This window comes from Gymnoscopelus braueri, assembly GCF_963280865.1.
Source record: "Gymnoscopelus braueri genome assembly, chromosome: 17".
Lineage (NCBI taxonomy): Eukaryota > Metazoa > Chordata > Actinopteri > Myctophiformes > Myctophidae > Gymnoscopelus > Gymnoscopelus braueri.
Window position 1 is genome coordinate 2,869,703 of NC_137617.1, and position 16,967 is coordinate 2,886,669.

General features: G+C 41.1%; 1 protein-coding gene across 5 annotated transcripts in view; it reads left to right on the forward strand.

Moving 5' to 3' along the window:
• atrnl1b (attractin-like 1b) overlaps positions 1-16,967 on the forward strand; it is a 149,095-nt gene that overhangs the window by 105,646 nt on the left and 26,482 nt on the right. For 4 of the 5 annotated variants that reach the window (XM_080456210.1, XM_080456212.1, XM_080456213.1 and 1 more), the window contains exon 28: positions 16,664-16,786. In XM_080456210.1, the coding sequence (XP_080312336.1) occupies positions 16,664-16,786 (123 nt within the window). The remainder of the gene's footprint in view (positions 1-16,663; positions 16,787-16,967) is intronic. The other variant, XM_080456211.1, reaches the window with a different exon arrangement.

A 16,967-nucleotide genomic window follows, 5' to 3' on the forward strand; every position in this document is an offset into this window, starting at 1 on the left:
CACACACACACACACACACACACACACACACACACACACACACACACACACACACACACACACACACACACACACACACACACACAGTGCACACGTCGCGCACACACGTATTACTATTCTTGTGAGGATGTCAACACACAAATATTTTTGTCATTTTGGACCCTAACGCCGACAATAGTTAGATTAGCAAGCGTTGCAGTGTGCTGTGAGCTTGTAGATCTGTGGTGCTCAAACTTTTTCATGTCATGGACCACCCAAAATGATATGTATTTGGCCGCCGACCCGCCCTCCCTATCTGAAAATATTTTGTTCCAGGGACCCCCCCCCCCCCCCCCCCCCAGAAGCAAAGATTTCAGTAAAAATGTTTGCTCACACTTTCACGATTATTCAAAAATAGCAGATCTACAAGCTCATTGTGCAGCAAATCTTTGAGACTCTGCCGGTCATCAAATTATTGGCTTAGGAGTGTTTTGGGGCGAAAACCACCGCTCATTCAACTGCCCATATCTATGGAATGGATTATCGCGGAGGCACAATTTTTCTCCGATTCTCTGAGACCCCCCCCCCCCCCCCTACGTCTTTTAAAGCAATCGGCGGGTGGATCGTTGTGAAGAATAACGTTCTATGATTTTTCAAACGTTAGTGAAATCACTCGAAAATCGTAAGTGTAAGTGTCGGCTATAGACGATGTTTATTTTCTGGCAGTGAATGAGTTAATGGAGTATACATTTTGTCTCTGTCGGGTGGAAACCTCATACGTCCAAAACAGTTACTTTGCAGGATTAAAATTCAAAAACGGCAAAAGTACTGGATCTACAAGCTTGCGGATCTGGTACTTTCGACGCTTTTGTGTGACGCTGTAGTATGATCAAGAAGGGCATAAATTGACCAAATAAAACACAAAAAGTAAAAATATGGAGATAGATGGTTTCTGCCCAACAGCAACGATATATCTATATTGTCCTGAAGCTAAAGTGTTTGTCCATAGTCTTGTTTTTTAAATCAATTTTCTTAACCAATTTAATCCGGGAACGCATCTACAAAATGTCTTCTAAATACTAACAGTTTTCTGAAAAAAAACATATGTTGCTATATCAATGGTTCTCAAACTTTTTCATGTCAAGGACCCCCAAAATTGTATGTATTTGGCCAACCACCCACATCTGAAAACATCTTGTTCCAGGGACCCCCAGAAGCAAAGATTTGAGTCAAAAACATTCCCTTTAGAAAAATATATATATGTTCATAGATTTGCACACATTTTCACGATTTTTCTAAAATAGCAGATCTACAAGCTCATGCCGCGCTATGAGCTTGTAGATCTGCTATTTTTTGAATAGCCCAAAGTATGAATTAATAGCTAAAAATCTCAAATGACACAGACGCGTCCCCGGATTGCATGGGCTAACGTACCCGTACATGAGCAAAAGTTGAAGGAGCGCGTAATATCGCTAATGAGCAATTTCTCCCAAATGTCCTCTTGTGTCGGAGCTAACGGCGCTGACGGGGGGCCCCCACAGCACTCCCCACCGCCGCTTTGAAGAGCTCAATCAAGCTCTACATCGATCGCCGTAATAAGATTACACCCCCCCCCCCCCCCCCTGGCACGGACGAATCCCCATGTCACCTTGTTTTTGTTTGTTCCTTTTTTACTTTGTTCCAAGTTTTCATCTATAGTAAATGAACCTCCTGAGTAAACTATGGGATGAGTTTAATAGCGGCCAGTTGTGAATAGTACAGGCCCTAGTTGTTTGATCTATTGACTTTTTTTTGCAGCTCTTGTTCTTTAAAACCATTCAATTCCCGGGAACGCATACTGTGTTATTTTTAAAAAATTTTTGCGATAACCATTATTTTATACTTTGGGCTATTTAAAAATAGCAGATATGCAAGCTCATAGCGCGGCACCGCTACGAGCTTGTAGATCTGCTATTTCTTTTTAATTGTGGGAATATTTGTGCAAATCTTTGAATATATATATATACTGTATGTATTTTTAAGCAAATGTTTGTAAAATGCTTTTGCTCAGGGACCTCCAGAAGCAAAGATGTGAGAACATTTTTTAGCTATAAAAATATTTATATTTAAAGATTTGCACACATTTTCACGATTTAAAAAAAATAGCAGATCTACAAGCTCGAGCTTGTATATCTCTGCTGTCAGGCAGAAACCAGCCTACTCCAAAATGTACATTTTTCAGGAAATGACCAAAACTAAACAAAAAGTGGAGTTAGGAGGTTTTGTTCATCATTGATAAGAACAGCTGAATGGATCTCCAAGCTCACAACGAGGTTGGAGGTCAAAAGGGGGCGGAGCCCGGAGTCAGCAAAACCAGCTAACTCCACCCCCCTTTGGTGGACTTAGCTGGTTTAGCAGAAAGTTTAAGGATCCAATGGAGTTAGCTGGTTTTGTCAGAAGCGCTTTTTAATACTTTTCATTTGTTCAATATTTGTTTACCAACACACAGACGTAAAGGGTGTTCAATAGCACTGATTTATGGGGGGGGAAATGCTAAAGCGTCAAAATGGAGTTAGCTGGTTTCTGCCCGACAGCAATAATATCTTCTATTTTTGATTAGCCAAAGTATAAAATAATGGTTCAAGTGGTTACGCAGATGCCTTCCCGGTTTGAATGGGTCACGGTTACGGGACACCAAATTTCATCCAATCAGGGGAGAGAACTCATACAGGATATAGGATAAACAATCAAAATTGGAACTGATGGAAACAGTTGGAGCTGGAACATTGTAAAATTGAAGCTGATAACGTGTATTTGTGGGGCTCTCTCTCTCTCCTGACTGGATTAAATTAATATCTGGTATACTGAACCAAAAATGCATTTTCTGTTTACTAAAGAGCTGGAGAGAGACAGGGTGGAAGACCCCCGTTACTGAACACACACTCTATAGCAATGATGATGAGCGGAGTAAAACAAAAAAGCTTTAACTTTTTACGTAAAAACTTGTCCCCCCTCCCCCCAACCATAATTCTCTTACAGTACACCCTTTAAGATGGTTGCCTCTGGTCTGCTACGTACCTGTATATTAAAGGGACATTTTGCAGATTTTGCATCAAACCCCTATTTGTATCTAGGACTAGGACCCATAAACATGATCCTGGTGTGTTTTTTGTGTTTTATCTGTATTTTTCTATTTTTATCCATATCCTCAGAGACTATGAGTCATTTGACTCATAGTCTCTTTATCTCACCTTATTTCCTGACTACAATGTAGACCACACCCCCACACAGCCTCCCCTCCCCACAAGGAAGGGAAGTGCCCCAAAGCATTATGGTCATTGTAGTAATGCAGCAGTCCGGTCAAACCCCAGTCAAACACACAGACTTCTATATTTTTCTGGCCATAGGGTGCAAATTTCAAATTTTGCTACTGTTATCTACTACAAATATTATTAACATTGAGTGCCCCGAAGTTCTTCCAGGGGTGAAATGCTCCTTTAACACATTGCCTGCCAAGAACGCAGATACAGTATGGTTCTTTCCAAAGACAATTCCACTAGAGGGCGCTCTAACACAACTTAGGAATGATCCCTCGGCGCTCAGAGAAAGCTCCAACTTTAGGATTTGTAGAAAAACACAGATTATTTTTTTGTTGTTATGAAAACCAGCCATTTTCAACGGGCGATCGCTCCAAAATGGCCGTTCGCGGTAAAATAGTTTTTTCTCCGGTGGACAGAGGAGACCTTCCCCCACCCCCCGGACACTCTTTGTTTACTACAGTGTCTACAACGTGGCTTCCACGGCTCCTCAAAGATCGTCAATTTAAGTTAATAAACGCTGGCATTGGGGATAAAAAAACGATGTTTTAATCTCAGGCAGTCAATGTGCTAAGCATTACGAGGTACAGTATGTTTGATTAAGAATAAATAGTGTCCCACATGTTTCAATATTTAATCAAGTAGATAAAATAACCTAATTCAACATCTCCCTTTCATCTCTCAAATGTGATAGAACTGTCCTCTCGCCTTTTTAAGCCATTAAGACCGGGAACGCATGGATCTGTGTGTCACTTTTAGATTCCTTTGGCTATTCAAAAATAGCAGATCTACAAGCTCATAGCGCGGCACCAAGTGCCGCGCTATGAGCTTGTAGATTTGCTATTTTTGAAAAATCGTGAAACCTTGTGCAAATCTCTTTTTTTACTCAAATCTTTGCTTCTGGGGGATTCTACAAATGTCTTCTAAATCCTAACAGTTTTTTTGAAAAAAATTACTTATGTTGCTGTAATATCAGTGGTTCTACAACTGTTTTCATGTCAAGGACCCCCAAAATTATAGGTATTTGGCCGCGGACCCCCATCTCAAAATATTTAGTTCCAGGGACCCCCCAGAAGCAAAGATTTGGGTTAAAATGTTTGCTTTATGTGCACACATTTTCACAATAAAAAAAAAAATAGCAGATATACGAGCTCGTAGCCGCGCTGAAAACCAGCCTTGCATTTTCATTTTCACTTCAATGCTGCACTCTGGGGGGGAGGGGGGGGGGACGTCTTTCTACTGAAGGTCAGTCGACTGTCACAGGGACAGAGTCGTCTTTATTATAAAACAGTAGAAGTCTCAGTTCAGTTCATGTCATTCCTCAGCTCTCAAATGAATCCACACACTGGTTTTTAGAAGGAGCTTCCTCAGGCTACTATTTGGACTGTACAAATAACCAAATGAATATAACTACACGTTATCTATGTATAAGAAGTTTAGTCTGCCGATAGTCGACACGTTGAGTGACGAAGTGACGCGCTGTGAGCTTGTAGATCTGCTGTTTTTGAGACCTGAGGCCGATTCTATTTTTTTTTTTGTCTAAATCCGGTTTTCCTGTCAAGGATCCCCCAAAATGATTTTGTTCCAGGGACCCCCAGAACACAGATTTCAGTTGAAAATGTTTGCTTTAAAAATATGTATATATTTAAAGAGCATTTAAGAATTGCAGATCTGTGAGCTGGTAGATCTGCTTGATTTTTCCCAGCTTTTAATGGCTTAAAGTCGTTGAACTGATTCTAACGCCACATTAACTAATTTAGCTGGGGACTCCCCTGGAACCCCCTCAAGGACCCCCTCAAGGACCCCCAACTTTGAGAACCGCTGATTTAGATGCACGTGGCGTGTGGGCACGGGAGCCAGAATCCCCCCCACCCTCCACCTTTCCTCTCCCCGCTCCACTGGAGGTGTAGCATGTTGCTTTAAATGAATCCAGTGGCATGATAAATAACATTCCCGCTATCTGACATTCAGGATGGATGCTGTTGAATTTTGAAGCTTTTTTTTGTTGTGCTAGAAATTACAATAAGCTGCGAGCTGTTTTTCCCCTTCCCCCTTGTTTCAGCAAACCTACCAGGCCCCTTTTTTTTTACCTAACACTGGTTCAGGACCCGTTCTTTCCATGGGTCGCGGACTCATTTTGATGGGTCTCGAGTAAATATATTGATCTGATTTGATTGAAACGTTGACGCAATAAAATACAGCAGTTTTGTTTCAGTATTTACTTCCTTTCGCGAGTAAATATCCCTTTATTGTTTGTTTCCTACATTTAGTTTTTTTGTATCATTATTTTATCATTTTTTTATCATTATTATATTTATTTTTTTATGCATTCAAATATATATACTGTATAGTCAAATAACAAAATAAATCTAAGGAATTCCATAAATAAGAAAAACAAACAAAGAAAATAGAAGATCCACAAGCTTCCACAAGCTTGAGAGCTTGTAGATCGGACATTTTTCACTAGTTTGGGCTCCGGGAGACTTCCTCTTTTGGGTCACAAGCTAAAAAGTTTGGGAACCGCTGACAGATATATAAGCTAGACTCTAGCTTATATATCTGTTCAGAAAGGCTAAACTATCTCACTTTGACCCGTGGTCAAGTCTAAACCCAGTGTTGTCTGTTTATTAGAAAAAAAGATGTATGGCAGAATACATAAATACACGAGTTTCATATCAACCGTCAGGTGGAAACCGTGTATGTCCAAAGCTGTTCGAATTCTAGATTCAATTTATCCCCTGAGCAATTAGGCCAGCTTTATTAGCTCCATGGTAATAATGTCAGCATTTGAGCAGGAAAACAGGTTCAAATCTGGGGTAGAAGAGGAAAGTTACATAGTGCTGCTTTTTTCCACTTTCAAAATGTTTTAAATATAGTGACAATAGCTGGTCTACAAGCTCACAAGTGTTGCGAGCTTGTTTTCTGCCCGACAGCAATGATATTTGTAAAAAGAAAAATCAAGGCTTGGGGGAAAAAAAGTGTGGAAGAAATCAATGAGCAGATCAATCTCAATTTCAGCCAGGCGTAGTTTGTTGTTTTGTTTTTTTAGTTTTTTTTTATGGCTGGGTTTGAGCTCCCCTCAGGGAGGCGTTGGAGAGTGATTCTACCAAAGCAACAATTACATGGATTTGACCTGAACTTTACCCACCGCTCGCTCGCTCACTCCCGACTCGTTCCTGTCTCTCATTGGACAAGAGCCAAGAGCGCCAAGCCATCAAGGCCTGAGGCCGATTCTACAAATGCCTTCTGATTCAGTAACTTTTTTTGTGCCAAGGACCCCCAAAATGATATGTATTTGGGGCGGACCCCGCCCCTCCCCTCCCATCTGAAAATGTTTTGTGCCAGGGACCCCCAGAAGAGAAAATGTGTGTAGTATTTTTTTATTTTTTTTTACATAAGTCTTCTCTTCTGGGGGTCCCTGGCACAAAACCTTTTCACATGGGGGGTCCGCAGCCAAATATATATATATATATTATCATTTTGGGGGTCCTTGACTTGAAAAAGTTTGAGAACCACTGATTTGAGGAAAGGCCCGTAGCACAAACGTTTCCGATGGGACGATACGTGTGTGTGTGTGTGTGTGTGTGTGTGTGTGTGTGTGTGTGTGTGTGTGTGTGTGTGTGTGTGTGTGTGTGTGTGTGTGTGTGTGTGTGTGTGTGTGTGTGTGTGTGTGTGTGTGTGTGTGTGTGTGTGTGTGTGTGTGTGTGTGTGTGCGTGCGTGCGTGCGCGTCTTAGTTGCTATGGGAACAGCGTGGGTCCCGGTTCATTTCCTGTGTTGTGCTGCAAACACTGGGAACAGGAAATAAACCTAGACCCGTCGACGATGTTTATCACGTCAGGTGTGAAAAAGCTCTATATGCGAGTAGAGGGAAAACACACGTCATTGAGCTGATAAACAACAGACTATCCTCTTCATCTCTCCCCCTCTTGGATACATGTCTTGTTTGTAGACAAGCTGCTCGCGCGCTTTATTGTGTGCGGGGAGGTTTGTTGCACGACTGTTCTCGCCAAACTTGGCCACAGCGGGACATATGGTCAATGCATTTCAATGAGAATGCGCACGGTAAAATGTGATGGCAGAAAACATTTGCAGAAATAGCAGATCTACAAGCTCATAGCGCGGCACTCAGTGCCGTGCTATGAGCTTGTAGATCTGCTATTTTTTAATAGCCAAAGAAATAAAAAATGACACAGATGCGTTCCCGGATTGAATGGGTTAAAAGATTAAATTGTGCACTTTGAAATGAAAACGACTAGTCACTGAGTTGCTTTGTGTGGCCGGCCTCTTTGACATGTATTGTAAGGAAATAGACTCAGGTTCTAGGCAGAACGACAGGGATATTGTAATATCTTGCTGGGGTCTACTTACAGTAGACTATCATTTACCACAGTACATCTCCTCTTAATAGTGGCCCTATTCTTTGTGAGTCCTGGTGCATTAATCCTAAATAACAACATATTTTTGATAAAGTAGCAAGTAGTGATCATGCTGTGGAGTAACTCTTAACTTTGAATATAATGAACCATTTGCTACTATGGCTATTCATTGGCTTCATTCATATGAGGTTGATAGAGGAGTGCAAGCGAAACAGAACGGACAAAGCATAATGTTCTACTACATTCTGCTGAGGACGGTGTGTGTGTGTGTGTGTGTGACAGTCTGGTCATATCAAGGAGCTTCTCCATGTGACAGGAATGCATGATAAAAGGACGGTACCTTTCCACTCGATTCCCTCATTCTTAAAGGGATATTTCACTTTCAAATCAAATAAACATAAACAAAATAAATGAAAAAAGTAATGGAAAAATCACAGTGCCTGCATGCATTAGAAGGACATTCTAATGTGTGAAGGGGCCGTGATTTTTCCATTACTTTACCATCCCTTTAAGTTCATACATCGAAAAGAGAAAATAGCCCATCTACAAGCTCACAAAGTGTTAAAAAAATAATAAAACATTATGTGGATCTCAGACTCAACATAGGGACGGCGTGGCTCGAATGTGGACTACTTCATGTGACCAGCCTTTGTCATCGGTCATCTATTACTATTACGATAGTCATCTATGACATATCTCTATGACGCATCATACACATGACTCCAAATTTGGGCAAGGTTTCAGCCCGATCAGAGTGTGGCAAAAATGCTAATAATAAATAGAGTTACATTTGGGGAAAGGGAAAATTTGACTTCCTCGCTCCCTAAATATGGTCAATGTTCATGTGCAAGTCCGATTGGTCAACCCACTGAAGAGAAAAAAAGCGATGACGACAGACAGACGGACGGACACTTCGGTTCATTTCATAGCACTGGTAATGTTTGACGTTTTTCCTAATAGGATCGTGGGGGTTCAAAGTGGTTTTAGACACATCAGAGGGATGCAGGTGCGAACACTTAAAGCTCGGTAAAAAACACGGTGCATTCGGTCTAAATGCACCACTAAAGCCAGGCCACCTTTAAAGGGTCAACTCGCACGAGTACCGGGTCCATTTAAAAGCAATGGTAAGCGTTCCAAACGAGCCCCCGGTCCATTTAAAAGCAACGGTAGCTCTCTTAACGAGCCTGGCTATGCTTTTTACACAGCGGGGGCCAATGCAGCCAGCCAGCGAGCGAGCGAGAGAGAGAGCGTGCGGACCATTTAAGTTCTCATCAATTACAGCACTATATGTTATTAAGCAGCCATCTGCCGCAGCCCTGCAGCTAGCGGGGGCTATTATAAGCCCTCTATATGAGGAGGAGAGAGACCATTAACGGCACTGACTGAGCCATGAAAGGTAAAGATGTCCTGGACAAACATACACCCAGCATGTGTAAATGTATGTTTAACATCGTTGCTGTCAGGTAGAAACCTTTCATCTCCATATATTAACTTTGTTTCGATATACGATTATAGTGTAGTGTAATTTATTCAGCTAACGCAAATGGCACAAATTAGCCGCACCTGCTCAATGTGACATCACTAATTTGCAGCAAATGGACGAGCACGCACGTCCAAAAAAACTAAAAAACAGGTGCAGGGCAGAAGTGAACAACAATAGAAAAATAGAGACCGCCCACTGGAATATGCTCCAAAGGTAATATTGGGTTTGTTACCATCAAAAAAAGTTATGTTTCGAGCCGGTTGGCACTTCCTCCATTTCTCTACGTCCCTAATTTGGGCATGTCCTTGTAATTGTAAAAATTACAGATCTACAAGCTCATAGTGCGGCACTCGGTGCCGTGCTATGAGCTTGTATATATGGTATTTTTCCAATAGCCAAACAAATCTTAAAATGACACAGATGCGTTCCCGCTCTGAGTTGATTAAAGATTGTCCCAGACAGATGAAGGTGAGGTGAATGTTGCTCGTCAGACTGCATTCTATTCGAGTGCTTCTTGAAATACGACTCTCAGCCGATGCTATTTTTAATGAAGTGGAAGAGAAGGAACATTTTAAAAGTGTCCCCGTACTTCAATAACCCCCACGTATATAAAGATGAGGAGGAGAAAGCAATGGGAGACTGCATTCTCAGGTGCTGCAGTGAAATATAGAGGAGGTGTTCCTCCACACAGCAGGTGGCGCTATGGTACAGTACTGTATAGTAGTTGTCGGGCAGAAACCACCTATCTCCATATTCTCACTTATTGTGTTTTTTTGTCACTGTCGGGTGGAAACCGACTGTCCAAAAGCTGTTCAGAAAATGAAAAAATTATACTTTTCATTGGTTTAATATTTGTAAAACCCACAGACACACTTGACCAGTGGTGGAAGAACTGTTTTACTTAAGTAAAAGTATCAATTTTGCAATGAAGAAATACTCTGTTGCAAGTAAAAGTCTGGAATTCTAAATGTACATGAGTAAAAATACAAAAGCATTGGTACCAAACTGTACCAAAAGTAAAAGTACTCATTATGCAGAATGTCCCATTTCACAACTTTTCAAATGTATAAAAATATTTTGAAAATAGCAAATCTACAAGCTCACATGCGACGCATTGTGAGCTTGTAGATCGGCTATTTTCAAATGGACGAAATGTATATAGGGCTGAAATGGGTAATGTATGTTTTGTAATAATAATCAAAAAGTATACTAGTTACTAAAGTTTTCAAATAATTATAGTGGAGTAAAAGTATAATAGAATAAGTAAATGTACTGAAAATTGGAAATACTCCAGTAAAGTCAAAGTACCTCAAAATTGTAGTTAAGTACAGCACTTGAGTAAATGTACTGACCACCACTGCACTTGACCTCCTTTTAGTTTTACTTTCAAAAGTGAAAAAGTCGCGAAAATAGACGATTTACAAGCCCACAATACGACGCATTGTGGGCTTGTAGATCAGCTATTTCCGCTACTTTTGCACGACAATGTCATAAATTAAAGGTAGGGCATTAATTTAAAAAAGAAAAAAACGTATGCGATACAAGATTTCTGCCCGACAACGACAACATGAGACTTCAATGGCATTGAAAGAAGCTGTGGTTTTATGTACATCGATTATGTATTTTATCCTTATAGTGTGGCACATTACTGAGCTATCAGTATCTCTTATCAAACAGTAAAAGAAAAACGTATAATTGTAAGCAGTAATAAGACTCCAGTCCGCTTGCAGTCATATACCTTTTTATAGCCACCCCTGTGCTGTGTACAGTAACAGGAAAACGTGCATTTCAGCCAGTGGTGGAAAGTGACTAAGTACTCAAGCACTGTGCTTAAGTACAATTTTGAGGTACTTTTACTTTACTGGAGTATTTCCAAATGTCAATACTTTTACTTCTACTCCACTACATCTCAGAGGCAGATATTGTGCTTTTACTCCACTACAATTATTATTACCCACTTCAGCCCTATTGAAAGTTCTGCTATTTTCAAAAGATTTGTATGCATTTGAAAACTTGTGAAACGGGACATTCGGCATAATGGCTACTTTCTACTTTCGGTACTTTAAGTACATTTTGATGCCAACTTTTGGAATATTGTTGAAACATTTTAACACAAATCTTGTATGGGGGTCCCTGGCACAAAATATTTTCAGATGGGGAGGGGGGTCCGCGGCCAAATACATGAAAATGTTTGAGAAGCACTGAATACGTTATGACTACTCTGTGTGTGTGTGTGTGTGTGTGTGTGTGTGGCTGCGTGTGTGTGGCTGTGTGTGTGTGTGTGTGTGTGTGTGTGTGTGGCTGCGTGTGCGTTTGTTGCTACCACAGGCTTGGCATGCTAATCTGCCAGACAATTAGAGCTTAATGCTGCACACTTGAGCTCATCACAAATCCAATAGCAATCAGCTCTGTCCTTGGCACCAACATGGCGGTCCCCATTCACGTATTGATCAGGCGGTACGTGGCTGATCAAAAGTGTGCTGCTCGTTGTTTTACAGTATCGATCGGCCGCGAACAAGAGAAGACATTTTCTGCTCGAGCTCGGCGTCACAAAAAACATAGTTGAGTCTATTTGGACTCGACCGCACCGTAGTGCTTAGGCTACACGTTTTTTGGGGTATTTCTGTTAATTATCTATTGCAGTGGTTTTCAACCTTTTTTTATGCCAAGGACCCCGAAATGGATATAGATTTGGCCGCGGACCCCGATCTGAAAATGTTTTGTGCCGGGGACCCTCAGAAGCAACGATTTGAGTTAAAATGTTCGCTTTAAAAGTATATATATATTCAAAGATATGCACACATTTTCACGATTTTTCAAAAATATGAGCTATGATAATAATAAATATGCTATGAGCTTGTAGATCTGCTATTTTTGAAGAGCCAAAGCTAAGTGCTTAAAATGATTGTGACACTATGTTAGCTAATTTAGCTGGGGACCCCCTGGTACCTCCCCCAAGGACCACTGGTGGTCCCGGGACCACTGGTTGAGAACCATTCAGCCAATATTAAGGGGCCAGTACGGGGCCATTTCAGGCTCCCTTACTGTACCTATAACGGGCACAAAAGGATCCTGATTTTGAGGCTGACAAATTTTAACTTAAAACACAATTCTGGGGCAAAGACATTTGGTGTAGAGCAGTGGTTTTCAACCCTTTTCATATCAAGGTCCATTATTTATTCAGTATTTGAGCCACGGACCACCATTTGATGAGATTTAGAGTCTCGCAGACCCAAAACATAGAATATTGTGTTGTCGCGGATCAAAATGTTTTTTTTTTTACATTGTCTAATTGTGTAAGACTTCTTGTAAATGCAGATGTTTAAAGGATCTACACCATGAATTAAAAAAAAAAAGTGTAATATTTAATATATTGTTTATGTCCCTCAAACGTTTTTCAAAAGGTTTGAGCCTAAATCAAGCCTCAGATATACTCATTCCAACTAACTTCTCTCTGGCTTATAAAGCACTTTCACCTGCAATACCACATTGTCCTGTTTGGCACGGGCGCTATTGAGCCAGTTTGTATGCATGTTATCTCCTGGTTCTGTGTCGTGTGGGAAAAGTAAAAAAAAAAAAAAAGGAGGGAGGGATTGTACCGAACGTGACGTCACGTCGGTACAATTTCGGTCAACTAAATATTCAATCTTTTTGTGTTTTTTCGTAAAAGAACGGCCTACTTGATCATACTACAGCGTCACACAAGTAGCAGATCCACAATCTGCTACTTTTGATGCCTTTTGAATTTGAATCCTGAAAAGTAACAGTTTTGGACATATGAGGTTTCCACCCGACAGACAATATAGGGTTTAAGTGGTTAAAGTTGGGGTAACACTAACTTAACTCATTCACTGCCAGAATAAATAAATGAATAAACTTTCAAACTCGTTTTGGGTCATTTTATCGTCTACTCAGGCTTTTGGGAGCACCCCGGACAGTTTTTAAAGTGCTTGATTTAGTATTTAGATATTTGATATTCATTTTATCAGACACGCCCCCTTCCTATACAAAACCCAGTGTAACTTCAAACTCCATTTTTAACATGTTAGATTCATCAGAAACACCCGTCCTTGTTTCTGGTGACTGATGTTGTCCTAATACGTGAGGAGACCGTGTTTTTTCAATTATTTTTGTCATGTATTTTTTATATTTTTTGGGGGGGAAATTAAAACATGGCCCCTCACATATTAGGAGGACAGTACGAGTCACCAGAACCAAGGACATGGGTTCTGGTAACATGGTTAAAAATGGTGTTTGAAGTTACAATGGGTTAATATCAAATATCAAAATACTGAATCAAGCAACTTAAACACTGTCTGGGGTGCTCACAAAAGCCTGAGTAGACGGAAAAATTCCGCAAAAAAACAAAAAAAAGTGAAATATCCCTTTAACAGTGTACCACCAGCCTGTGTCATCTTCAGACAGCACAGCTCTGAACGCAGTATAAACTCACAAATCATACAAGTGGAAATGACTAAATCAATTTGTCTCTTGTGTGAGTAATGTGGGTCACACTAACACAGCCCCCCCATAATGCGTGCCCCCCCCCCCCCCCAGGCTGTGGATTCTCATGGATACACACCCAATGTAGCTGCATTGATATCTAGTATTGATTTGTAGGTTCATACCGAAATAGCCGGAGGGTGTAGATTTACTGCACATGAGCACTGCTATTGTTTTCTCTCGCTCGCTCGCTCACTCACTCGCTCTGTCCTGCTCTCACGTGCACTCTCTTACACTCACGTGCACTCACGTGCACTCTCCCACACTCACGTGGACTCTTCTCTCTCTCGTTCTCCGACTGTAAAATCAAATGATTCTGATGTGACGATTCTCAACTTTATTTATTTTTTATTTAAAGGACCCCCCCCAGTTTGATATGTGTTTGGCCACAGACCTGTAAGGGTCCATTTGGTTCCATTTGTACACTCTCAGAGTTACAGACCTGTAAGGGTTCATTTGGTTCCATTTGTACACTCTCAGAGTTACAGACCTGTAAGGGTCCATTTGGTTCCATTTGTACACTCTTAGAGTTACAGACCTGTAATGGTTCATTTGGTTCCATTTGTACACTCTCAGAGTTACAGACCTGTAAGGGTCCATTTGGTTCCTTTTGTACACTCTCAGAGTTACAGACCTGTAAGGGTCCATTTGGTTCCATTTGTACACTCTCAGAGTTACAGACCTGTAAGGGTTCATTTGGTTCCATTTGTACACTCTCAGAGTTACAGACCTGTAAGGGTCCATTTGGTTCCATTTGTACACTCTCAGAGTTACAGACCTGTAAGGATCCATTTGGTTCCATTTGTACACTCTCAGAGTTACAGACCCGTAAGGGTCCATTTGGTTCCTTTCGTACACTCTCAGAGGTACAGACCCGTAAGGGTCCATTTGGTTCCATTTGTACACTCTCAGAGTTACAGACCCGTAAGGGTCCATTTGGTTCCTTTCGTACACTCTGAGTTACAGACCTGTAAGGGTCCATTTGGTTCCTTTCGTATGCTCCGAGAATTACAGACCCGTAAGGGTCCATTTGGACCCCTCTGTTGGCCCCACATTAGAACCACTGCTCTAATGAAATGTTATGTCCTATAGATTTTTTTTTTCCTCCAAAGGGGCGGGGGTGGTCTAAATTCTCAGAAACCCTGCCTTAGTTAAAATGCGGAGGAGGGGAGGTTTAAGCCCAAACGGCGTCGTTAATTAAACCCCACCACCGGAATGCTGATGACGCCGGGGATCAATGGCTGAATAATTGCTTGTCATACACATAATGACAGGAGCCGTTTTCTTTCTGACTTTTTGATTAGCCGTAATTCAATGAAGCCTGTTGATCTGCCGCAGAGACAAATGGCCACGCAACAGCCTCTCTAGTCTAGTCGCCCACCCGATTTTACAGATGTTTTTTTTTTTGCCGAGGGCTAAAGTAGTATCCTCATGTGTACCGATTTACTTTAAATTGGCAGAGAATGATGAACCCCCTGCTGTTAGGGAAAGTATGTTGAGCGCTTAGGCTATTCACCCTTGAGAGGAGAGTTAGTTCGGAGGCACAGATGCGCCCCTGCCCCCCCCCCCCAAAGTCATTTTTATTTTATTTATTTAACCCATTTAAACCGGGAACGCATCTGTGCAACCACTTTATCCATATTTTATACTTGGGCTATTCAAAAATAGCAGATCTACAAGCTCATAGCGCGGCACCGAGTGCCGCGCTATGAGCTTGTAGATCTGATCTGCTATTTTGTGCAAATATTTGAATATATATATTTTTAAAGCGAACATTTTAACTCAAATCTTTGCTTCTGAGGGGGTCCCTGGAACAACATATTTTGAGATGGGGGTCTGCGGCCAAGTATATATAATTTTGGGGGTCCTTGTCATGAAAGAGTTTGAGAACCACTGATATTATACCAACATACAGTACGTTTTTTCAGAAAACTGCTAGACATTTGTAGAATCCCCAGAAGCAAAGATTCGAGTTACAAATGTTCGAGTTACAAAGATTTGCACAAATTTGCACGATTATTCAAAAATAGCAGATCTACAAGCTGATAGCTGATGAGCTTGTAGATCTGCTATTTTCGAATAGCCAAAGAAATCTAAAAATGACAGATTCTTTCCCGGTCTAAATGGGTTAACTATTATGATTTATTACAGGAGTGTGGAAGGGCCCTGGCCACTGTTTTTCTCTTGAATGTATCCGACATGTTGTCTTGGCGCATTTGTCCTGATGTCCGCTGGTGGATAGTATTTTAAGTGCATTTACTTAATACTGTACTTTTGAGGTACTTTTAGTAAAACATTTAGTACCTCCATTATTACTTCTACTCCACTACATGTCTGAAAGGCGATATTTTCCTCTCAGAGGTAATAGTATTCCTCTACATGTTTTTGACAGCTTTAGTTGCTAGTTATTTAGAAGATTTGGAATATTATTGCAAGACATGCATTAACTTATTAAGCACTATTTTTTTACTATTTGAAAATAGACGATCTACAAGCTCGAGCTTATACAGTAGCTAATTTCGGAAGATTTTGACGTTTATAAACTTTTGAAAAGCATTATGAAACAGGCCATTTCATAATGTTTTACATCTCATGTATATTTTGATGCCAATACATTTGCAAATTTACTCAAGTAAAATTTTTTATAGAATACACTGATATGTATTTGCCCGCGGACTCCCATATCAAACATATTTTTGTTCCAGGAACCCCCAGAAGCAAGAAAAGTTCGCCCAAAAAACAAAGATTTGCTCAAATTATCAACATTTTTCAAAAATAGCAGATCTACAAGCTCATAGCGCGGCACTGTATTTCTACATTGTGGTATCGCTCATTTTACTTGAGTAAAAAAAAAAGATATATAGTACATCTTCCACCACTGGAGGTGTTGTTTTTTCTCTTGAATGCATTCCGACACGTTGTCTCAGCATGTTGTCCTCATTGTCCCGCTCTCTTTTGCTTTTCCTTTTCCTTTCCCCCATGTTCCTCATCACGTTCCGCCTGCTCTGGCCCGTTGTCTCCGCAGCAGCTCATGAGGGAGCGTCAGCAGATGGCCAGCCGCCCCTTCGCCTCGGTGGCCGTGGCGCTGGACGCCGGCGCTGGCGGCGGCAAGCAGCCGGAGCTGTCATCGTCGCCCCCTGGAGTTGACGTGAGTAGTTACCATGTTATTTTACGCACTATAGTCTGGGTTCAAGACTGCAGGAGTTATACGATCTTAACTCTTTGACTGCCAGAGTAATAGTGTAATTTAGTGTGCCACTGCTGACAGCAAAAACTGCAATTTTTACTGTACCTTTGAAGATTCTTGGAATATTATCCTTGACCGGCGT